At 44.1% G+C, this 25910-nt stretch overlaps 1 protein-coding gene across 1 annotated transcript in view; it reads right to left on the bottom strand.

Moving 5' to 3' along the window:
- Positions 1-25910, bottom strand: part of fras1 (Fraser extracellular matrix complex subunit 1) — a gene marked incomplete at its 5' end in the record, with an annotated part of 207349 nt that overhangs the window by 27137 nt on the left and 154302 nt on the right. Inside the window, 8 exons of the mRNA XM_079689876.1 lie at positions 352-492; positions 2848-2972; positions 5635-5814; positions 6760-6879; positions 7335-7523; positions 7613-7876; positions 12254-12410; positions 20641-20831. Coding sequence (XP_079546002.1) covers positions 352-492; positions 2848-2972; positions 5635-5814; positions 6760-6879; positions 7335-7523; positions 7613-7876; positions 12254-12410; positions 20641-20831 — 1367 coding nt within the window. The remainder of the gene's footprint in view (positions 1-351; positions 493-2847; positions 2973-5634; positions 5815-6759; positions 6880-7334; positions 7524-7612; positions 7877-12253; positions 12411-20640; positions 20832-25910) is intronic.

Genomic DNA, 25910 nt, shown 5'->3' with positions numbered 1-25910 from the left:
TCTGAAAGTAGGGATATTTCTAATTGCCCTAGATGTAGGCATGGTTGTTCACAGATGGTAAACAAAAACAAAAATAAACAGGAAATAACTTGCGTTTAAGATTTATGGGATTTACAGTGTATGAGTGTCTGGGGCTGGAGAAGGAAATAGCCTTTATGATGTTGTTGCCAGAGAAGGTGAAGCTGTAGAGAAAAGCTGGTTTTATATACAGAAGCTTACACAGCTTAGTTTGGCCGGCTTAGTGGATGATCACCATCTATCATATGGGGGTCCCGCTCTTTGCTGAACTGGTGAAATAAATAAATAAACTGATGGTGAAAGTTGCTAGATTTTCAGGGATTTGTGTGTTACCTCAGTGTCTGCGTCAGTGACTTTTAGCTCAAATTCAGTAATGGTCTTCCTCACTCCTTCCTGGACTCTCATGCCAGGAACCTGGAGCAGAGGCAGGGAGTCGTCCACTGGCTTGATGGTGATGTAGAACGTCTGGGCAACCTGGAGACAAACACAGGACAATATGAAGCCGTGTTTAAGGTTTAATAAATGAAAACGTTGAACCCTTTCCAAACAGTTATCACAACGAGGATTTCCGAGTAGTGTTGTTATTTTGGTGGCTTCCTCTGTGGTCTGCTGCCATGGTGCCTGGCTGTACAAGGTTTTGCGTATGATAACCTCATGAAATTTGATAACTAGATCCAATGATACCTACAAGTCTTCAGATGTTACTCTCGGGTTCTTTTTTACTTCATTGATTATTCTGCGTTGTGCCTTTTGAGACATCTTTTCTGGGGGCCATCTGTGTAGGCTTATAGTAAAGCCACAGTAATAAATTAGCTATTTTTATAGAAAATATGTGTAAATATGGGCCGATAAATAACTTCACTATTTTGTTATCTTTTCCAACTTTACGCAAATCAACAACTATTGATCGTAGGTCTTCTGGGATCTTTTTTGAGAGGCATGGTTTTACATCAACAGATGCTTCTTGTGTAATTACATATTTATTTTCAATATTTGAGTGATTATCATAAGTAAAAACAGCTCAAACAACACTTCACTATAATCTTGTTTCAATGATTAAAACAAGGTTTGCCAAATCAGCGAGCTTTTGTTAAAGTATAGGGGTTCACACATTTTCCAACCTACAATGTGAGTGTTTGAACAATGTTTCCAATGGATAAGAACCAATAAATAATTGGTATGCTTTTAGTAAAAAACTGATTGTGTTTGTTGATTTTTTTTGTAACTAATGAAAAGGTGGTGGAGATACTTGGCTTTTACATTTATTTACGATTTTGCACTGAGACGAATGATGATTGTAATGGTGCTGAATATATCAAAAATCTTTCCCTACCTATGAACGTTTTAGTCAAGCCAGAAAATTACATTCGGTTGAAAAGTTAACACATTACTGAAATAGCAAAGAATTCAGTTTTAACAGATACTATGAACCGCCATGCCCTTGAGGTATCTCATTCCACCACATATGAGTAAAAAATGCTGCTTTAGTTACACATTACATCCATCCATCCATCCATCCATCCATCCATCCATCCATCCATCCATCCATCTTCTCCCGTTTATCCGTGGTCGGGTCGCGGGGGTAGCAGTTCACATTTAAAATTAAATATAACTGAACTTTAATGCAGAACACTTGGTTATTAATATGCCGTTCTTTTCTAACAAAAAACTGAAAAAGCCTCCCAACTAGATAGAGGAGCTTTAACAAAAGTAAAAACACTAAACCACTTCACAAGCACTTACCACTACAGTGGCCACAAAAGCCCCCACACACTGTAGCCAGCCAGGCGTGAAGGCCAAATGACCTTTTTCACATGTTTACTCAAGTCCTTGTGGTCCTCATTAGTCTGGATTAGCAAGGCAGATTTATGCATGAGGCATACTGGGGTGGGGGGAGCTGGAAGGGCTTGAGTACCGCTTCCTCACCGCTCTGAAAGCTTGGGGTTCCTAAGATTAAATATATATTTATTTTTAGATTATATATTAAAATGTAATTGCTTTACTAGGGGTCAAAATAATTTTACTAATCCATTTATAAAAAGGATTGCAATATATTTATGCCAAAAAGCTTAGTCTCGCAACCAAAAGGCCAATGACAAAGAAGTCTGAAGGGGCTTTTATGTGGAGAACGAGCACTGCATGAGAACTGAAAAACGCAGACGTGCCAAGTGGGGAATGTTATTGTTAGAAGGTGCTCAAGCACAAATTGCGTACATGCCAGACTCACCTCTTAGAACAGAGTGTTTTTTTCCTAAACTTGAATGTGATTGGAATGTCTACACTGAGCGGGCAATTTTGTGGGAACTTACTTTGCACCTGGCTACAGGCTATATAAAAAAAGGTCATGGTGAGGCAATACATACCATTTTTTACATCAACCACACAGTAATGAAAGAGAACATAGCTTGTTTTTGTGTGTGCGCTGGGGAAGGGGGACGGGACAACGTTTCTAAATAATGCAATCTACAAAAAACACCTCTATATTTAATACATCCTAGCCTTGGAGGGGCCATAGGTGCTAATAAAGTCTTGTTAAGGTGTACCCCAGGGAACCTCACTTGGTCCACTTTGTTTTCCATTGTGGACAAACTCCTACTGAGAGATGCAACAATACAACTTGTTCTCTCCTCATAAGAATAATGTCAACTCTACCAGTGCCTCACTTTGTGGAACTCATATGAGATGTAACATAAGTTCAAATTTAACATCAACGCGTTCTTCAAGGTACCCTCTTGAGCTACTTCATTATGTGACCAAACTGAACTTAACCATCTTTAATCAGTCTTAAAATACCTTTTTACTTTTCCCAGAGTTGACCCTCTTATTTACCTCATTTGTCCCGTCCGACACAGTGAATGAGAACTGGTCAGCATGCTTCTCTTCTTCACTGGTGTGGACGTACTGGATGCTGCGCGATGCAAGATCGGCCTGGGTAAATGTGCTGATTCTGGTGCCTGGACAGGGAAGAAGAATAGTTGTACAATCACCGTACACACACTCACAGTATGCAGACAAAAACACTACAAACATCAATAGGACATCTGTTCTATCCATCTTTCTATTTAAACACATGCTGCCACAGTCTGTTTGCGTTAGTTATTTATACATTTGGTGGTTTTCCTCACAATCCTTCCGGTACTGGATTCTAGTGTCAACTGTCTTCGGACCAATTATTCTGGTTATATTTATGATTACAATTAGTTTTTGTCTTTGCAGACAGTACCCCCCCCCCCCCCCCTTGCCATTTAGTTTCAGATCACACACTGTGTCTTTTCTCTTTTCTTTGTTGGCTTTACTTTTTGTAAAGTGGAGTTAAAGTAAAGGCTTTTTAGGAGGCTCCAGCTCCTCCTCACTCTTAAAACTCAGTAGGAAACGTAATCAGGTTTGATTGCAGCGATCAAACAAAACTCTGCATGAATCTAAAGGCAATTGTCTAAAAAAAGAAATGTTTCATCACAGGAGTTCAATTTCTGCTGATTTGTTAAGGCTGGCTGCTTAAAGACACGTGCGTCACCCTTTCAGAAAGAGCCAATTGAGTTCTTTGTGTGATACCTTTAACATATTTATGGTTGAAAATGTAGGTTTGATGAATGCAAAGGAGAGAATGTATCCAAACTGAAATTTCTCTCATTTCATTTCATAACGGACGTTGAACAAATAAAAAATCATCATATAAATTGCTATATTAATACCAGATGGGTGCACGGCATGCGATTCCTATCATTTTAAATAGGCAGGTACCATTTTTAACAGGCCTGTCATTGTATGAAGTAAATCATGTATAAATGGACATTCTGTTCCATTGATGACTTTGATGGGAAAGTAAAATCTTTACGTCCCCAGGATAGGATCAAAATTATTTCCTCAAGCAGGCAGGATGGATGAAACGTCTTTTTCAACACGTCATGGAGGGTATTAAGGAAATGGAAATGGAAGCTTTGTAACATCAATCTTCTTCACGTCAACTTTTGACACAGCAAGACGCGTTGAAGTCGACGGCCCTTTTCCCTTGTGTCATCTATTTCCCAGCTGGATGTTTATGCATCATCATGATCGGGACAGGCACAGGCAGCTGTCTCAGTCAGGGATGAAAATACCTGCTTATTTTCCCCATCATATTAAATTGAAATGTATTTTCTTGACACAAAATACCAATTTTGGCCAAATGTAATTATATATTTTTCTCCCACAGTGAGTCAAAAGATTAAAATATTTTTTTAAGAAGCTTGACTTGTGTTTATCTAAGGCTTCCTAGCTGCACTTACTGCTCTGTTAGGCATTATTGCCTTCTTCAAATCAAAATAATGTCTCAACAGTTTCACAGTATCTACATCACTTTTGATGTGCTGTCAACCTAATCTGTAATTCTGCATTGATATGAGGATAGAAATTCAGTGAAACAACCCAAAAATATTACAGAGGGATAGATAATTGACTTTGACCTCACTGACAGATGATGATGAAGTCCAACTATAAGTATCTTTTGAGTGTGTTGATATATTGGCCCACAGAAATGCACAAAGTATTCCGATGGACCCTCAGCTGCACTAAACATTTAACATTATGAAATATTAAATATTTAAACTATCTTTTTTGCTTTCTATTTGGGTTATGATCCTACAGTACATGATGTTCTTGGATTGATATATCATGTATCGTATCTTTTCCTGTCACTATTTAAATTAAGTGCAGGACATATAAATAATCATTGGTTCTTTTTAAGCCTTGGTAAAAGAAGGGGGCCAAAAGTTACATACTCTGACTTTAAATGAAGTGGATTTCTGTTTATAAACTGTAATACATAATATTATAAAGATAACCATGTGGTACACACAGTACATTTTCAGAATGTAGGATAACATTGGTACAGAACAAATGCCACAGAGCAGAGCTTGTTAAGTGTGACACCTTGACAATAATTAACACGAGTGGAGCCAAGTGACGTTTCGATAGTACTCTAGTCAGCAGACTTGAAGATGTGATTAGCATTATGGGTATTCTGATCTATATTGTCCTTCAGAAATTACCACAATCAATATGATATTAGAAGATTAGTAGACCAGCTAACAATCTTACATACTGTGTCCGGCCACGTGACTTAGGTTTCATTCTAGTGGTCTCTCTCTTCAAATTCCTTTTTTAAATTAATGTTACATTGCTCCTGATTGGTGAACAACGGCCTTGAGTTACTTGGGAATATTTGGCTTAAAAGTGGGAACGTAGCTCTCTGTGCTGTTACTTTGACATTCCTTGTAGGCTGTCAGGATATCCCACAGGAGCAGCTAGCTGTGCGTGTTAGCGTGGAATGACAGGCTGGCTAGCGGTAATTATCCAGAGCTGCTCTGTGGCTCCGGAGGTGAGCTGATGCTCAGAGAGCAGAGAGTGGTGTTAACATCCAGCTAATTAGCATGCTGCGAGAGCGCTGGGCGATGTGGGGAATCCATTCAACCGGGGCAGGATTGTTTAATAGCGGGAAGCGAATAACCACTTCTTTGTGCATTTAATTTGTTTACTTTGCATAAAAACAGCTTAAGATGACGTAGTGCAAAATAATTGTTTCAATTGCTAAATGGAGATAGGAAGAGTGAGTTTGGTTGTTAGTGTTTGTGTTGGTACCTGGGCTGTTGGCATGCTCCAGGTGACCCAGGCTCGTCTGTTTGGTGATGCGATAGATGAGCTCCCCCGGCTCACTGTCCTGATCGCTGGCAGACAGCTGCAGCGTGGTCAGCTTCTTCATCGTGTTTTCATCCAGAATCAGGCCTTTGTTTACCACCACAGACGGAGGAAGGCGGTCCTCTGGAGGAGAGAAAAAGAAGAAGGTTATTCACGTAAAAAGAAGACCGGAAGGAAGGAAAAGAAACCCTTCGGAGCAAAAATAAATCTAGGGAAAGCATAGAGGCTCTTGCGAAATTTGTGAAAACAATTCATCCAAAAGCAGATACAAATATTGAGAGTCAATTTCTCGTCCTCGGGCTGAAACAGCGGAGGAGCTGAGACTGATTCAGAGTGGGAGAAGAGAGAAGATAACAGGAGCAGTGTTAGGGAATAGAGAAATGACAACAACAAGTGGAAAACCAGAAACTGATAAGGTTCAGTGACAGCAAAGGGGGACGAGGTACAACATCGGTGTGAAGGAGTGATACAGGTTTGAGAAGTATGGACAAATGGTTGGGAGAGATTGAGAGGAAGAACAGGGAAGTAATCAGAGGACAGTGTGGTTGAAAGGGATATGAACGGCCACGAGAGAGCATAAGAGAGAAAAACGGAGGTGAAAGATAAAGAACAAGATAAAACGTTAACTGGGAAAGATATGAGCACATCATGTTTAACCGAGAGGGACACTCCTTCAGTCCGCAGCAGCTGTATTAGTGTGGATTGTATCTGCTGAGTCCCAAGAAGGGAGTGAGTGGAAAGGAGATGTATTGGTGGAGGTTTCACCGTCACAATCGACAAGAAACAATCCAACTGAGACACTGACATCTGTTCCTAAAATGGGCTACATCTGAATGAAATTCTTCCTTAAAATACGCTTGATAAGTGTTTTCTTACGCCCATTTCAGATCATCTCTGACCTAAATCTATTTGAGATGCAACAACAGTGTCTATGCGCAATTCACATTCGGGATTTGTCCAAGGTGCGAAGGGATGAATCTGTAGTAATCGCCTCTTCTTTCCACCAAATGATGCAACACTTCATGTTGCTTGAGCACAGCGGCTAACAGAGGAATGAGGAAGCCTTACCGAGCACGCTGATGAAGAAGGACTGGTCGATCAGCTTGTTGCCCTCGGGATCAACCAGGTTGAACTTGAACGACAGGCTGCCCCCCTTCTCCCCTTTCTCATGGCTGTACTGCAGCAGGCCTGCAAGGGAGGGACAGTGTTAACCCAATGTCAGCTCCATGCACATGCAACATATACTGGAATATGTTCAAAAGTATATTTTTTGTATTACAGTGCAAGAGTGGTGCAGTCAAGGCCACTGGAAGTGGTCAAATGATGACTCATTTCCGGGTTTTAAGACTCATTCCTGCACCACTCTATATCTTCTGGAAGTATTTGGGTTTATGGGCAAGTGTTTTTAAATTGAGAGGAATACTAGCACTGACATTACCACTGGTTTGAGATGTAAACCTAAAAAAAACAGGTGTTTTTCATGTATAAAACAATAACATTTATACAACAAATACACTTTGCTTCTCAAAAATGTTTCTTGAGGAAAGAGCAAAGACTTCAGCAGAATTACGGATAATATAAATAGCTTTAGCTTTCATAAAAGTTACATCACAAGTTTTAACATCATAAAAGCACACTGGCACCTTTGTTGACGTCCTCCTGAGTGAAGCTCTGTACGGCACCTTTGACAGAAATCTTCTCCACATCTCCGCTCTGGCTGAGCTGCAGTTTGCCGGCCGGAGGGTCTTTTGTCAGGACGTAGCGGAGCTTCAGGCTGTCTGAGTCGATGTCAGTACCTTTCAGATTCTGCTCTGTGATCTTAATCGAGGATCCTGAAACCATTCACAGTATTAAGTCTCTTTAAACCCTAAGACTCTCTGAGACCTTTTTATCAACATTAAGTCCTCCCATCCACTCTCACCTGCCGGGAGCTGCAGGCCTCTGTTGACGGTCATGTGGGGTCCTTCGCTCCTCCTGACGTCCATGGTGAACTCCAGGCGGCCCGTTTGTTTATAGATACCATCGGTGAGGGTGAAACCCATTTCATCTGCACCCCCGCTGACTGTTTCAGGTGTGTAGACCAGCAACTGGTCCAGGATGTCCTGGTAGGTGAAGGTGGAGCCCTGCAAGAGGACCCGGCCATTCTCCAGAGGCTGAGAGTAAAACTGCCGTCTGCGGAGTTTTCCTAAGGGAATCACAGAAAAATGAAACCCTTACTTAGATATGAACTGATCTGGACTTGTCCATAGTGTAACAATTTCAGTGTGTAATAGAGGTGATGTCCCTAATTAACCTCAAACATATATTTAGCATTTAAAGTGGACCTATCATGCTATACTTGAAACATATATTGTAGGGCCATACCTATACAAAACATGTCTGTGAAGTTTTTTTTTCAAAATACCAAACAGATCACCCATTGTAGCCATCCCTCATACTGCTCAGACCCCTCTTTTGCTGCCCTGTTAGAGAAACGCAGATTTTGGGTCCTTAGCTTGAAAAAAAAGAAAAGAAAGGAGGCGGAGCTAATGCCTGATCAGAATTCTACCGGAGACAAAGTTAAATTTGGTTGTGATAAAACGCCATCCTGTTTAAACCACGTCAAGGATTATTTCTGAAATAGTACGGAGCTCAAATTATGTTTCTCTTGCAGGTTTATCACAAGGTGAGTTCTTTTTTTATTTCCTGCTTTTTAAACACATGTGCTCTACACAGTACAGGTTAGCTCTGAATGTTAGCGAGGCTTGCTAATGCAAACAAAGACGAGATTACATCCAAAACACATCAGGCATTGTTTCTGATAGCAACTTTCTGTGGGTCCGCTGCCGACTTGACGTCATATCGGCAGCAAATCTGTATCCGTTCGTTGTACAGTCGTTTTTTTAAGATTTGGGTACGAAGGAAAAGAGAGGGTTTTATTTTCTGACGCTGCGTGAGTGAAGACATCACAAAGTGCGTTTTTCATGATAGGTCCCCTTTAAGCCCCTGTCACACTGTCCCAAAATTGACACCCGATGGACACACGATTAAGGAAATGTTCAAATTCGGCTCTGATCGTAACAACATCGGGCCATTCGTGAGGGCATCTTAAGCCATCGTATGACAGCCGGTGGAGTTTCTCAGACTCCGGCAGCAACTTCGGGAGCGGTGGCAACATCTTTGGCATCACATAGCATTGCCGAAGGACCTTGTGAAGGTTCATTTTCGTGTTGACTTCGTGTGTCCATTTTGCCCTTCGTAAGGCATTCGTGAGGGCATCTTAAGCCATCGTATGACCGCCGGTGGAATTTATCAGGCTCCGGCAGCAACTTCGGGAGCGGTGGCAAAATCTTTGGCATGCCAAAGATGGCTTAAGATGCCCTCAAGAATGGCCCGATGTTGCTACGATCAGAGCTGAATTTGAACATTTCCTTTATCGTGTGTCCATCTGGTTGTTTTATTGCACAACAAAATCATGTAAACATATTATGTAAATAACCCAATTTGTGTTCTGTGAAACTAAAAAGGATATAATATATTATTTTGAAGGCGAGGAAGTTGTTGTTGCTATGGAAACAACATGACGGAGAAAACTTAATATCTTCTACATATAAAGACGGAGAAAGTAAAGAACAAAGTCGGAAAATATCAGTACAGTATCATAATACTTTAACATAATTGTTTGAGTTACTTTCGTTTTAGTTGTATGTCTTAAATGTAATGTAAATGTTGCTTTCGTGTGTGGTTCGGGACCATCTTCGTGCGAAATTCACAATTCCATATTCTTGTGTCCATCGGGTGTCAATTTCGGGACAGTGTGACAGGGGCTTTAAGCATTAGCACCTTTTTGTGCAGTATTTACAGTAGTGCTTCCAATTGTAAGTCATTCAGTTTGGATATGCTTTCTGTTGATAAATACATTGAATGTACCATCTACTGTACTGTTCATGTATGAAAATACTTGAACATTATGTAATAGTTTTATTAATAATGATGTGTTGAAAACTCCAGGACTTAATACTAGTACCACCCATTATTTTCCGTTGACACCTCATGCTGACATGACACAAATTTGATAGCATGAGGCATCTGTGTGCCAAAGTGTGCAAGAGAGTTGTAGCTTCCTGATGTCTTTATTGGAAACGGTCTCTATCACACTGTCTCAGATAAATCTGTGCACATTTCCGTGTGGGTGTGTGTGTGTGTGTGTGTGTGTGTGTGTGTGTGTGTGTGTGTGTGTGTGTGTGTGTGTGTGTGTGTGTGTGTGTGGGTGTGTGTGTGTGTGTGGGTGAGGGCAGTGGAGAGGCAGCCTATTAAAAGATGATCTGTCTGGGACTCATCGTCCTATATGAAATCACTCCTCTCCTGCTCTCAGTGCCATCAGCCGTACACCCTGCTGGTTTTATGGCGCTGGTGCACTCAGTTTCAATGGCAGCTTTATAGTACTTTTACTGGGCAATGGAGGAAAGGGGGGGCTGGTATGAGCTATGTCCCCTAGCAGGAGTCTTGCAGGGGGCAAAGGCTTGAAAAGACCACCAAGCAAGTAGCAAATTGGATATTTTTGGTTTGGAATCATTTTTTAAGTGGCTTTTTGGGTCTTTCATCAAGACCAAAAATGTTGTTTTTACATTCGTTTTGGTGAAAAAGTGTATTATGTTCAAAAATGAGGTATTTCGCAAGCTGGAATTCCTCCTAATATTCACAAGATGATAAACGTATGCAGATTGGTTAGGAATTAAATAGACAGAGGTTCTTTACACCACATGGCCAAACATCTAAAACATGATCACATTCCCACTGGTTAAAAAAAACATGGTTACTTATTGTAACCCTAGTTCTAGACCTCTGTTGGACTTTTTTGGGTAACTTCACCAATAACATGAATGCAATCACCCACTGAATTCGCATTGAATTAATGTAGCAGGCCAATCGGGATGAGCCTATCCAACTGCATGCGTCGACCCCACATTGTATAAGGCAGCTAACGCATGGGGGGTAATCGGTTAGGAGTATTACCCAGGCCATTAGAGGGCCTGTGTGATTTAGAACTGATTCCAGGAACTGGAATTTCCCCTTAAAACTAAATTGGACCCAACTGAGAATATGTTGCTTCGAATAAGTCCAGCATAGTAAAATACGAGATCTTTTTTTTCTCTCTCTTTATAATAAAGCACTTACTTTTTATTACACTAATAAGTAAATGGGATTACTTTTACACAAAGTAAATCCATTAAAGCTTACGTGTCTGTGCTAACATTAGCTGAAACGTAATTGAATCCATTAAGGCTCCTACAATTCACAAGAAACATTTTCTAATTAGGTCTTTATGTTTTTTTTCTCTTTTAGAAAAACAGTGTTTTTTGTCTCTCTTTCGACATGATTCTAATCCTGCATTTTATTGTGCAGCAAAATCTTTGAGCCAACCAAGCTTTGGTGGACAGCAGAGAAAACTCAATTTGAGATGGAGAGGGTGCGTCAGGGAAAACAGAGTGTTTGGAGGTCAGTTGATTTGAGTGTGTGTCGTGAGCTCCGAGTATGTGAGGAATGGGTGCAGTCAGCACCCCGCTGCAGTGTTTGTCTTCTTTTAAACTGTTTGTTATGTGTGTGTGTGTGTGTGTGTGTGTGTGTGTGTGTGTGTGTGTGTGTGTGTGTGTGTGTGTGTGTGTGTGTGTGTGTGTGTGTGTGTGTGTGTGTGTCTGTTAGGATACATGATGTGTATAGGGGTATGCATGTGTGTATATGCTAATATATCTACCGCACATCTGTTTGCATAATTTTACAATGTTTACCTGCAGTAAATGATTTGTATGTATGTTAATAAACATGAGGATCTGTTTTGAAGCACCGCTGTAGCTGACATCTCCATTATATTTTAAAGGCAGTTATAATGATGTCATAATAACTGCCTAATGGCTGGTTAAAATGATAACACACACTGTTAATACTTCAATGAAAAACTGAAATGCTTGAATGATTGTGCCTTCTGAGCAACTGTGAATTCAAATCAAGACATTTCTTTGTCTCTCTATTTATTTCAGAGCAACAACATCCTTATGTTATGTCAGCTGCTTTTTGACAGCTATTACAGTTTCGTGACTGATTTTCTTCTATGCTGAAACTCACTCAGATTCCTGAACTACGTCAAGGCTTTCTTCTTGTCTTAGAGTGAAATGAGGGTTCATATTTGCTTGTAGTGTCTACTGTGACATGTTTCCATGCTTTAATGTTCAAAAAGGTCTTTATTGTTCTTATACGGCCTGTGTATACGGCCTCTTTTCACCCTCCCACAGAGAGAAACTCCCACACACTCCCCCATCTCTAAATGGTTGACCAATCTTTGCCTTGGCAGACCATTTACAAAAACGTATACTGCACACTACAGGAAAGGGAACCTGTCAGCATTGCAGGGCTGCTGCTTTGGGCTGTAGCCTTTATACAGTATCGTGTGTGTGTGTGTGTGTGTGTGTGTGTGTGTGTGTGTGTGTGTGTGTGTGTGTGTGTGTGTGTGTGTGTGTGTGTGTGTGTGTGTGTGTGTGTGTGTGTGTGTGTGTGTGTGTGTGTGTGTGTTATTAAAAGTGCTTACCGTAGGAAGGCTTCCTGACGATGGTGAACAGGATCTCGTTGTCCGGTGTGTCCTGGTCCAGGACGCTGAGAGACGAGTTGGTGATGACCACTCCAGAGTTTTCCTCCACGTGGATGCTACTGACTGCCACCACAGGCTCTCGGTCCTCTTTACTCTCCTGAAGAAACAAATAAAACAATGCATAATGATATGCTCTAATTCCTCATGTGTCTTACATTACTACTTGTTAACTGACATGTCTGTTAGTTTTTATATGAACTAGGCTGGAAACATTTAATCACACTACTAAGACCCCAACTTCCACCCGTAACTCTAGCATGGATTTCTTTTACCAGTGAACAGTGAAAAGGCAAAGACAGCTGAGGAACCACGGTGTAACTGGAGTAGGAAATAGTGGGCAAGGTTGCCACTGTAGGAAAATATAGTGCTTGCAGCATGATAGACCCAGCAACAGTTTTACAAGGAGTGTATTACATATGTAGAATACATTATACGGAGGGCAATCATAGCGGCACTCGGTGAGAGCAGCTTTAAATCCATCCATGCTTTGGCAACGTTTTGGAAAATGGTCTGACTTTATGCCAATAATTCAGAAATCATTCAAACTAAGCTGTGATGTTATCATACATTTAAAAAATCACTGAAGTCTCTTTATTATTATGATTATTATTATTATTATTATTACTATGTCTTTTTTTTTTAACAAGGATCATCCATAAAATACATTTATCACAAAAAGATGATGATGCCAGATTTAAGCTAATAGCTAATTTCCATCTGCAGTCCTTTGGCAGGTACACACATAACAATCAACAAACACTCAAACATTTCTTAAGGGTTGTTACACTAACAATTATATAACAGATCAAAGTACAGATCTATAAATTAACAGCACATTTATCAGAACAACTATAAAAATGCAACTCATTTCAACTGCATGTGTTGTATCTCCCCTGAAAGTAAATGTTTGTTACTGTAATTGTGATCATGATTGGTCACAGATTAATATTGTGATTACACAATTAAATGTTTTCATCAATTGACACCACTTAAACAGGGTATATGCAGGAATCCTGAAGTCAAATGTAATACCCTTTAAGACCTTTTCCATACATTTTAAGACCTCATCGCAACTTCAAGTTTTAACCGGTTATATTGGCAACACACTTTACCTCACATTTACTATACACAGTATTGATTGTCCTTCCTCCTGATCTTCCAACCATTTGGACGCAGACTTGCATTTCCCCATAACAATGTTGTTTAATAACCGGCGTAAACGGACCTTCGCGCGCTATCAAGCAGTGAGCGCACAATGTCCTGTTCAGATGACGTCAAATCCAACGGGATGCCATAAATAAACTACACAGAATCACACTACACACCTACACAATGATTACATTCAGGCACACTGTAGAATACAACCTCTTTGGACAATTTATATACTTATTGAAAACAAGCTACAAAATGTAATACCTTGGAAAATGCCATTTAATACTTTTTAATAGCCTTCATTTTCGCTAAATTGATTTATTAACTTCTAATACTTTTTAAGACCCCGCGGACACTCTGTTATATAAACACAGTTCTCATTCATAACACTCCGTTCGATGTCTCACTATGGGATGCGCCTCAACGCATATGCACCAGAAGCATCAATCTCATTACGCCAATCCTGATTGGCTGGTGATCTTGACGCCAACGTCAGGGAATCCACCAACCCTATAAGTAGCTTGCGCCACGACGCAGGCGTCATTCAAACACCTCTTCTCGCTTCGGAGCACATCTCGAGAAAGATCAGTAGCTAGCTAGCTTAACGGTCCACAGACTGATATACGAAGCTAACCTTCGGTCGACGGGCGCTCGCCAGCTACTTTTGCTTCGCACGGGAATTTACTTTATTAACACTCCAGTTAATATCAGAATCTACCCTGCCGTTTTTTTCCAACGGATAACGGTAAGGTTTTTGGATTTTTTCCCGCAAACGGTAACACGCCTGTTGCTCGTTTGTCCTTTCTACGCCGCACCAAGGCTAGCTAAGATGGACTCTTCCCTCCCTCACACCAGAGGAGACGGAGTGTCGGAGGCTCGGCTCTGCGGCTGCGGGCTAAAGATATCGAGTACTGACTCACACCAGGTCTGCTCGTCTTGCCTCGGGCTGCAACATGCCCAGGAGGCTATCGACACCCCCGGCGCGTGCGGGCATTTTTCCCGTTTTACCGCCAAAAGCCGCCGCCGGCGGCTAGCGCGCCAAGCTAGCATGCCGGTCCGAGACCTCCCCATGCCTGTAAACTCGCCGGCCGGCGAGCAGGGCATGGTGGCGACCGCCACGGGTGCCGGGTCCCGCGCTGTGTCAAGCTGGGACTCGGTGGCGGCGACAGCCGCGGGAAGGGGGCCCCGTGCTGTGTCAAGCTGGGGCTCCCAACTGGACCTCACCATGGCCTCACCCGCGGAGGATGTCCTGGAGCTGGACTATGAGGAGGAGGAAGAAGAATACGCCTCGGAGTTTCTTCTTTCCGACTCAGACGAAGGCGAAGATGACATCTTCGTCTCGTCTGCCCAGGCTGCCAAGCCTGGGGCCATGTCTGCCTCCCCGGGCGAGGACGAGCCACCGCTCCCCCGCCTCAGCATGGACCTGCAGGCCGTGTGTCAACGCGCTGCATCTAAGCTGGACATCCCCTGGCCTGAAGCGGCCAGAGAGCCCTCCAGGTCTAGATACGAGGGAAAGAACTTGCCCCAAGCCGCAAGGCTGACCAGGCAACTTCTCCCCGTATTTCCGGAGCTGCTGGACGAGGTGTCGGTCTCCTGGAGAGACCGCCCCTTCAGCAGCAAGGCCCCAATCCAGGGAGCCTCCTCTCTGGACTGTGAGGGCATGGAGAAGCTCGGGTTACTCCGCATGCCTCCTATGGAGCCGCTTGTGGCAGCCCACCTCCAACCGCGGGTGTCGGCGGCCCCGAGCAGGAACCCCACACTGCCGACAAAGGCGGACCGGTTCCAGTCCGCAATGACTGAACGGGCCTACAAAGCGGCTGCTTTGTCCGCCAGGGCGCTAAATGTCTCCTCCATGCTAACCGCGTACCAAGCGGAGCTGTGCGCGGACATGACGGTGAAGCCTGAACCGGCCGTGTGGGAGGAGATCATGGCGATCACGGATATTTGCCTCCGCGTGCAGCGCTGTGCAGTACAGGCCACAGGAAAATCGCTAGGGATGATGGTGGTGCAGGAGAGAGCCAGATGGCTGAACCTGACAAACCTCCCCGACCGGGAAAAGGAGGACGTGTTGGACATGCCAATCGTCCCTGAGGGCATATTCGGCTCAGCTCTTGCCTCCATGCAACAGCGGTGTGAGGCCAAGAAGAAGGAGGATGAAGCTCTCCAGCTTTGCCTCCCTCGGAAAGCCCAGCCGCCGCCCCCAACGGTCCTGCGACGGACCTTCCCCCAGGCTACCCCGCACTCGGCCCTGTTCAAGGTCCCGAGATGGCAGAAGCCACAGCCCGCCCCCGGTCTCCCACCGAGACGCGAGGCGCGGACGAATTGGCCAAGAAAGTCCCCGGTCCCGGCAGCAGCCACACAGGCACCGCCGACCCAGACTTTCAGTCACCAGGCGAGGAAGAAGAAGAGGGCAGCCTGACAGCCTTCCCTCCCCCCCTCGGGGAAAGGGCTGGAGGTTTCCTGTTCTCTTTCAGCCCTGGATCGTGTTCCACACGTATCCAGCACCCATGTGTTTCCGGGGGACAACCACGCTCCCGCCTTCCCGCCGCCTCGGGTGATGACTGCACGTCATCCTCCAGTTCGCGCCATGAGGGAAGCAGACTTCACAGCACTGGCAACAGTTCCTGCCAGTCGTTCAAGTCACACAAACACACACAAGGGTCTAAAAATAAAATGTTTGCCACTGTTGCTTCCAGGCTTAAAGCCAAGGGCACAGTCGAAAATATTAAAAAGACAAATAATAATGTCAATAAACAGTCAGGCGACTGCCCCGCTTCTGAGAGTGGCTATGAACGCCTCTCTCGGAATGTGGACGGTGGCCGGGCCTGTGAACGCACCATCACCGCGCGCATGCGCAGTGTCAACCGAGGTTGTTACCCTAGAGCGCCACCGTGTTCAGACACTAGAGGGCGCCATAACACAACCAATGCGGTCACAGGGTGCAGACAACAGAGATATGGTGACATCCCCGCTCGCTCTGAGGAGCGAAAGGTGGAAAATGCTCACATGCTCTGCTTGGGTTTTCAAAACGATATCACGGGGCTACAGACTCCAATTCGCTGTCACCCCCCCTCGCTTCTCGGGCATTGTGCAATCACATGCCCGGGGAGCGTCGGCTCACATTCTAGAGCAGGAGATTCTCTCGCTACTAGAAAAGAAAGCCATATCCATCGTACCCTCCAAACGGAGTCAGAGCGGCTTCTATTCCAAATATTTCCTCGTTCCCAAACGGGGAGGGAATGGAATTCGCCCCATCCTAGATTTAAGGGCTCTGAACGGGTATCTCAGAAAATACAAATTCCGGATGCTCACTCACACATCCCTACTGCGTCTCGTGCGTCAGGACGATTGGTTCACATCAATCGACCTGAAAGACGCGTATTTTCACATCCCAGTATATTATCCACACAGGAAATATCTGAGGTTCGCTTTTCAGGGTGTCTGTTACGAGTACAGAGTGCTTCCCTTCGGTCTGTCTCTCAGCCCACGGGTGTTTGTGCGATGTACGGAGGCAGCGATAGCCCCGTTAAGACAACAGGGGATTCGCCTGGCAACCTATTTAGACGACTGGCTCCTTCTGGCACAGTCGGAGCAGGAGGCTATTATGCAGACGAATATCCTCATGAAACACCTGCTCGACCTGGGTTTTGTAATAAACACAGAAAAGAGCATGTTGTCCCCAGCCCAGTCGGTGCTCTTCCTGGGCTTACGCCTGAGCTCGGTGCCCTTCACAGCCCGCCTGTCAGCGGAGAGAGTGAGAGCCTTCAGGGCTTGCCTCGCTCGTTTCCAGCCACGCAAATATGTTCTCTTCAGATCGTGTCTGCGGTTACTGGGGCTCATGGCGTCAGCCATCCTAGTAGTACGTCTGGGCCGCTTACACATGAGGGAATTTCAGCGCTGGGTAGCTGCCCTCAGACTAAACCCCACGCGTCATGGCGCGGAGAGTGATGGTCACTGTGCACTGCGTAACGGCGCTACGCCACTGGCTGCACCCGACTTTCCTGGTGCGAGGCGTGCCTATGGGTGCTGTCTTATCGCGGAAGGTGGTCACCACGGACGCATGTCTGACGGGCTGGGGGGGCATATACGAAGGTCGACCTGTGAGGGGTCTCTGGAGCAGAGACCTCCAACGGTCACACATAAATTATCTGGAGCTCTTAGCGGTGTTTCTCACCCTAAGACGCTTTCTGCCTTCTCTCAGGGGACATCATGTCCTCGTGAGGACAGACAACACGACCACGATATCGTATATAAACCGCCAAGGGGGTTTGCGTTCTCTACAGTTACACAGGCTGGCACGCAAACTGATCTTATGGAGCTGCGGACGTCTCCTCTCTCTGAGAGCGACACACGTACCGGGAGTGATGAACCTCGGGGCAGATCTGCTGTCCAGAGGTGCACCACTGTACGCAGACTGGACTCTACATCCAACGATTGTGAGTCAGCTGTGGGTGCGTTACGGCCGGGCCGCGGTAGATCTGTTCGCATCAAAAGAAAATGCTCAATGTCAGCTGTTCTTTTCAATGCGCGATCTAAATGCACCGTTAGGCGTGGACGCGCTCGCGCACGTTTGGCCCCCGGTCCTTCTATACGCGTTCCCACCCCTGGCTCTAATTCCTCCAACTCTGGCCAGAGTGAGAGAACAACGCCACACACTGATCCTGATAGCTCCACACTGGCCTGCAATGTACTGGCTGGCGGAGATATATCAGCTGCTGTGCGGACAGCCGTGGCAGCTCCCGCTACACAGGGACATACTATCTCAGGCGGGGGGAATGATTTTTCACCCACACCCAGAGCACCTGGCGCTATGGGCCTGGCCCGTGAGTGGTATAACCTGAGTACAGTGGGGCTCCCTCAGAAAGTGATAAACACTATTCAGAGTGCAAGGGCTTCCTCCACCAGGTCTCTCTATGACTGTAAGTGGAGGGTGTTTGAGGAGTGGTGTCTTCAAAAGAAACACATCTCTTTTCAATGCCCTGTCGGTGTGATTCTATCATTTCTACAGGATCTGATTGATAAACACAGAGCTTTCTCCACGATCAAAGTGTACCTGGCTGCTATTGCCGCATGCCATGTGGGCTTTGGGGGAAAGACGGCTAGTCAACATCCCTTGGTCTGCCGTTTTATGAAAGGGGCTCGCCGGCTCCTCCCCGTTTCCAGGTCATTGGTGCCCCTGTGGGACTTGACGGTGGTTTTAGATGGGCTCGCTCGAGCTCCATTTGAACCCCTGGAAGACGCTGACATGAAGCACTTGTCACTGAAGACAGTGTTGTTACTGGCTCTGGCATCTGCCAAACGAGTCAGTGATATTCACGCGCTCTCTGTGCATCCTTCGTGTACTCAGTTTGCCCCGGGGCAAACGAGAGTATTGCTGAAGCCCAACCCGGCCTTTGTGCCTAAGGTGGTTGGCTCATGCACTCCCATTGACCTTGAGGCATTTCCTTCACCGCTAGGTTCCTCTGGGGAACAGCGGCCGAATTTGCTTTGCCCGGTTCGTGCTTTGCGCACTTATATGGACAGGTCGAAAGAGTTTCGGTGCAATGACCAACTCTTTGTATCTTGGGCTAACCCTCATAAGGGCAAGCCCGTTACCAGGCAACGGCTCTCCCACTGGATTGTGGAGACGATTGCTCTGGCTTATACGAGTCAGGGTTTGCAGGCACCAACGGGCCTGCGCGCTCATTCTACTCGTGGATTGGCTACATCCTGGGCTTTGTTCAAGGGTGTTTCCATTCAAGACATTTGTGCAGCAGCGAGCTGGTCCTCGCCGCTCACTTTTGTCCGCTTTTACAGGCTAGATGTTTCTGCTCCAAGTGTGGCCCGCGCAGTGCTGGGCCCCGTATTGGGACAGGGTTCTACCTGTTAAGTTCTGTTTTTGTGTTGGTGATTTTCGAGATAAGCATGTCTGGCAATGCGGGAGTCTCAATATCCCATAGTGAGACATCGAACGGAGTGTTATGAATGAGAACTATAGGTTACTTACGTAACCCCAGTTCTCAGAGTAACATGAAGTGAGATGTCTCACATGACGGCCCTTCTTGCTGAGGCGAAGCGAGAAGAGGTGCTTATTTTGAATGACGCCTGCGTCGTGGCGCAAGCTACTTATAGGGTTGGTGGATTCCCTGACGTTGGCGTCAAGATCACCAGCCAATCAGGATTGGCGTAATGAGATTGATGCTTCTGGTGCATATGCGTTGAGGCGCATCCCATAGTGAGACATCTCACTTCATGTTACTCTGAGAACTGGGGTTACGTAAGTAACCTATAGTTTTTATTTTCACCTTTACACATGCTCAAAGACTTACAGTATGCATACAGATCACACACACACACACACACACACACACACACACACACACACACACACACACACACACACACACACACACACACACACACACACACACACACACACACACACACACACACACACACACACACACACACACACACACACACACACACACACACACACACACACACACACACACACACACACACAAAAAGCTCACTGACAGCCTCATCAATTCAACTCAAGACGTTAAGCAGCCTTCAGTGATTGATATGGATGCTGAGTGTGTTTAGGTGCAGGTCAAGGGTAGTGGTCCATTTTGAAGTTACTGGTCCGTAAAGCTGAAAAGTCCCAGCTTAACACAGCTCAAAGTGTTCCTGATGACACAGAGCAGCTATCGTATCCATGGTGTTTTGGTCCTTAGGGTTTACATTTTTAAAGGTAATAAATTAAGAAGAATCTTTTGCTTTTCTAACTTTCACTTTTACTAAAAACTCCATATGGCAGAACTTCGTCTAATAAAATCTCATTTTATATATTTTACTTTCACAGTCAACATGATAATGGTATTCCAGTGTATGGAGTATTTCGAGATATTTGGGACTGATGGAGCTGCTGAAGAAAATGTCAGCAGCTCAATACAATGTGCTTTCGTCCTGTTAGATGTGTACAGACAATGTGTATGATTTGATGGGTGAAGATGTGAAATGTAAAGAAAAAAAGTTTGGTATGATGGATGGTGTTGAAGACCAAGTCTGTAACCAGGTGATGTCAAACTGAAAATGTAAATATAACTTACATAAACTACTAAAATGTCAATAAGATGTGGCTCAAAAAGCATACTTGCTCCAATATTTCAAGAGTTATGGAACACAGTTACCTGGATGTCAATTTCGACGTTGAAAGCCTCCGTCTGGCTATGTCCATCGCTAATGTAGAAGCTGAACACGTCCTGTTTAGCCGGAGCTTTTTTCTGGCTGTCCTGGACGTAGAAGATGTGGTCAGCCGTCAGGTCCTCCACAGAGAAGGGGACATCGGGGGTGATGGCCCTCGAGCCGCCAATTGAGCCTCCTGGTGGACGGAAGAACAGAGACAGAAGAAGAAGAATACTTTATTAAACCCACAGGGGAAGTACAAATTAGTCACAATTAAAGTACATGAATGCACAAACGATATTAGACCTGAAGTACATGCGTACGCATTAAGGGAGAGGTGTCAAAACGAAAGGGCTGCCATAGTTCAGAGCCCGTGAGCAGTGTGAGGGTAGGCTGTGAACTAAAAAAAAGGTTAACATATATATTATATATATTTTTTCTGTTCAACCAGTGACCCTCAGGTTTCCAAGGCACTAAAGACTGAGCTACAACCTGTAGAACAAGTGACTCTCATAACTTATCTCCAGTCCATTCCATTTTAGGGATTTTTCTAAAAAAGGTTTAACATACCATTTTCGTCCTTGTGGAGACTTGAACCAATGACCATCAGATTCCTAACCCCTAGGGACTGACCTACAGCCTGAAGAACAAGTGACTCTCTTAACTTATCTCCAGACAATTACATTCTAGGGAACAATTTCTTTAAAAAAAAAGTCTAAGACTTTGTCACTGCTTATTATGAAACTCTCCCTTCGTCTTGTATCTTCAGGTATAGCGTCACATGACAGTAGTGCTTTGAACAGAAACACAGACCTCTCCAGCCTCTCAGGCGTCCAGTTACAGAGCCATCACTTATTGCTTCTGACAGCGGGGATGACAGCAAACCTTGTCGCGTGTCCCCAAACAGCCTTTTTATTTCCCTTAAGTCACATTTGTCTGGCAGTTTGGCTACGGGATAGATGCGCTGAGGCCATTTTACAGTTACCGTCTATTCTGCGACTTCGTGGCAGCAGAGGAGAGTCGCAGTGAAAGTGCAAAATCAACCTTGAGATATCTGAAGTTGGAGACAAAGTGTGAGTGTCTTTGTCAAAGGAGACAGATGACTCCGCAGTGAGCTGAGTCAGGGCTCTGCAGGGAATAGCTGATGTGAGTACGTGTACTCTTTTGTGTAATTCAGGCAGAAGGGTAAATCACATCGCATCTCCATCATCTGGCTGTTATAAGGTGAGGGAAGAGAGCCTCTTATCAGGATGGGATAATTATCTTGATTTGAAATATAAACAACAGGATATCTCAGAAATGTGAAGAAAAGGGGTGTGAGTGAAATCCCAAAAACTGATTTTTGTACCTTTAAATATTTCTGAGACTTTGAATGTTTTCAGTAGCTTTAAAGGAAGCAACTGGAAAATGGGTGTTTTGAAAAATGTTTTAAAGACAACAAAAATACAAATGAACACTATACCGGTGTATACAAATGTTTCATTTTCGAACCCTTGTAGATGTACATTTATCCTCTGACGAACATGAATTGACTGAGCTAATTGCAAATACAATTATGCGATATCTGGATTTGGCCTTGGTTAATTAACTTTGATATTTCAGGCCCAATCCCAAACCACTCCCTCGACCCTACCCCTCCGTGACGGAGTGAACTCCGTTTGTAGCCACACTCGCAGCTCAACGAGGCTCCCTCCTGTCAGATGGAGGGAGTAAATACAGCGGCAAGCTTTGGGACGGCCTCCCCTCTCTCCGGCAGAAACAGGATATGCCGTAACTGTATGTAACAACGGTTTCAAATCAGCATCTCTCTTAGACAAAAAATGTGAATTACTAACTCAAATAAAACTCCAAACATATTTCATTGTGTTACTTTTTTGTAAAGCTCTTTTAGTTTTAAACCTGATGTCTATAAGCTTCTTAGTTTTTGCAACAGTCTATAAATATACACAACTTTATAATAAAATGCACACATTCATAGCCGTGGGAACATGTTTCAAATGGGGGGTGCTGTGGGGATGACACCAGGGCTGGTTCTGACCAATTTGCTGCCCTATAGGCAAGATTTTAGCTGGCAATGAAAAACCTCTACAAAAGACCAATACACTACAAAAAGAGAAACATATTGATATGGTCGACAGCTTATATAAAAAGGCTTCAAATGTATTTAGTATTATAACGTGTTTTAGTTGGGGGGTGGACTTCACATCCTCTAGGGGGGTCCGGGGGTGCCCCCCCGGGAAGATATTTTTAACATTTCAAAGTAAAATGCTTCAATCTGGTGCACTTTGAGCGCCCAATTACTAGAGACTGATCTAGGGGGTACAACTCTAAACACCCATATGAAAAAGATCGGTTTACATTTTATTAATCAAATAAGTATGTGGACATAACCAATAACCTACCATAGCCAATAACAAATAAATGTAACTTATTTTATTTTTGTTGTTCATTCATATCTTATTTTACCAGTTAACATTTATTTATTTATGCATATTTTTAAATCTCTCCAGTTTTAAACGATATTTTTGGTTTACTGTCCTATAGTAGGCACTGGAATGATTTCAAAACTGTTTTTATTTATCTTAATAATTATAAAGGAGTGCCTTGGAAATATTTGTTTACATAATTGGGATCAATACGTTTGAGACTCACTGAGATAACTTAGACTAAAGTGAACTATCTAAGCCCTCAGAGTCCTTTACCTCACTGAGCCTCTCAGTCTGACAGAACTCTCCCTCCACATTATTGTAGAAACAGCTTCTTATATCCGTTAGCGCAGCAGAAGCTAACAACAATCCCTGCCGGTACCGGTGCACCCCCTCTCTCTATCTCTCTCACTTTCGCTGTGAGCTGCGGGCGCCTGAAGCCGACATCCCCCAATTTCATCACTACAGCGCCCATCGTACAGGGCAAATGGAAAATGTAGCCGGGGTAAAAAGGGTGTTACCTTTACTTAATTATGAATGTTGTTACATCAAGGCTGAAAATGATTTTTTTTAATATTATATTAGTATTATATCTTATAGAAGTGCAGATCCCCTGTCATCCACCAGGGGGTGCTGCAGCACCCTCAGCACCCCTACTTCCCACGGCCCTGCACACATTTACCTTTTTCTAGACTAAACACAGATATGATCCTAAGTTAAAAACATATGAGGTTATCATGAGGTTGTTAAAATCGCAGTTTATCAGTGGATGTTTGCTGGAACTACTTGTAAACAGCGTGTTTCCTGAAGGACACACATGTGTGACTCCGGTCAGGTAGAGACCGGTCTCAAGTCAGCACCGCTGCAGACTCGCTGTTTGAGGGCTTGATAGCCCACTCCACACTCGTTGGTTTGGAACAGCCCTCAATATGGCGGACCCTCCGCGTGAACGCGCAAACGGAGGGGTTGGGTGTAGGGGCAGTGCTTGAATTGGGCCGGTCCTCACCGGTACGCAGTACCGGCACTTCTGATTTTTACCCATGTGGTACCGGCACTTCTTACTGAGTACCGGCACCTTGCCGGTACTCAGTAAAATGCCGGTACTCAGCCGCCGACAATATACGTATATATTGTAAACGCAACGCAGCGCAAATGTGGGTCTGACTCTGCCTCACAGAGGGTGACTGGCTGTCTACATGACGTGGCCTGCCGACATTGCCACTTTCATACAGATCATACTAATGCCCTCGATTGGTCTCTGTGTGTCATTCAATCTCGGGAGGGTGTGTGTTGGTGTATGTGTGGCGCGAGCGAGCGAGAAAGCGCGCGCACCGGTTACGTGTATTGTTGTTAGCATCTGGTGCTAGCTAGCTGCGCTAACGGATATAAGGAGCTTTTTCAACAACAAGGTGGAGGGAGAGTCCTTTGCTGTCAGACTGAGAGGCTGATAACTATAGCTCTGGTGAGGTAAATTACTCTCTGAGTCTTTAGATAGTTAACTTAGTTTAAGTTATCTCAGTGGGTCTCAAACGGTTCGGTCACCATTTATGTAAACACATATTTCCATTTGAGGGGGTAGTGATTAGTAAAATATGCATGAATAATACAAACAAAATGTTAACTAGGTGAAAAAAAGGAAGATAAACTTGTTGAGAGCTAAAACTAGTCTTTGCTGTTGCCTCAAAGAGGAGCAGGGGGAGAGGAGGGAGACAGGAGAGGCCGATTCAGGAGCCCAGACACACTCACAACTATAAATGAACCAAAAACAAATAAATAAACAAGTTTCAATGTTTTTTCATATTGGATATTGTATGTTATTGGTTATGGCCATGTACTTATGATTTTATGATTATTTAAATGTATACATTTTTGTTTCATATGGGTGTAGTCTCTTTATTTCCCCCTCAAAATGCACCAGATTGATGCATTTAAGTCCAACATTTAAAAAAAAATCTTACCGGGGGAGCATGCCCCCGGACCCCCCTATAGGATTTGAGGCCCGGGTCCACTGTTCCCAAATAGATTTGCAATTTTTTTAAAATAGTAACCCATCTCCATATGTTTCTTTTTGGGTAGTAGATTTAAACTAGAGGGCTATCACTTTGTGCAGCAACGCTGTTGACAAATAAATACAGCAAAATGGCACAAAAAACTGGTAGTGGCCTCAGGGACGAGGAGTCATTTAACCAGCCAGTAGGAGTCAAGCTTTACTTTCTTTTATATCCATAAAGAAAAAGTAAATCTGTTTACAGTTGTTTCATTATGGATGTTGAGAGGTATCCATATATCTCTTCATTTTTCTCTCAAAATGCACCAGATTGATGCATCTGACTTCAATATTTAAAAAAAAATTTTCCCGAGGGAGCATGCCCCCGGACCCCCCTAGACTAGAGGGTGTCAGGTCCACTCCCCACTTATAAAAATAGCACTTTACCACTGCACCCCCTCTAATCTCAGATGCACCCTGAGTCATTTTGTTTAAGTACAGTGAGCCTTTCTAAAATATACAGTAAAGAGACAAACCCACCAGCATTATAGGATATACTATGACTTTGTGCCAAATACTTGTTGCTGATTTAGAGTACTGGCACCTTTTTTATTCCAATTCAAGCACTGTGTAGGGGTAAGGTGTAGGGGGCGGTTTGGGAATGGGCCTCAGTCTCAGTGTGGTGCTTTAGGAAATCTTGCAAATGTCCAACATTGAATAGGCTCAAAACAGTGTGTGTGTGTGTGTGTGTTTGTGTGACATTTAATTTGTTGGTCAAAAACGATGGAGGGTGTAATATGTCTTACATCATGTAAACATTCAGAAAAACGTGTACCTTTATTTGAATGCTAATGTATTGCTA

The sequence above is a fragment of the Notothenia rossii genome (genome assembly GCF_949606895.1).
Source record: "Notothenia rossii genome assembly, chromosome: 6".
NCBI lineage: Eukaryota > Metazoa > Chordata > Actinopteri > Perciformes > Nototheniidae > Notothenia > Notothenia rossii.
This window is presented reverse-complemented; position numbering and strand designations above follow the sequence as displayed.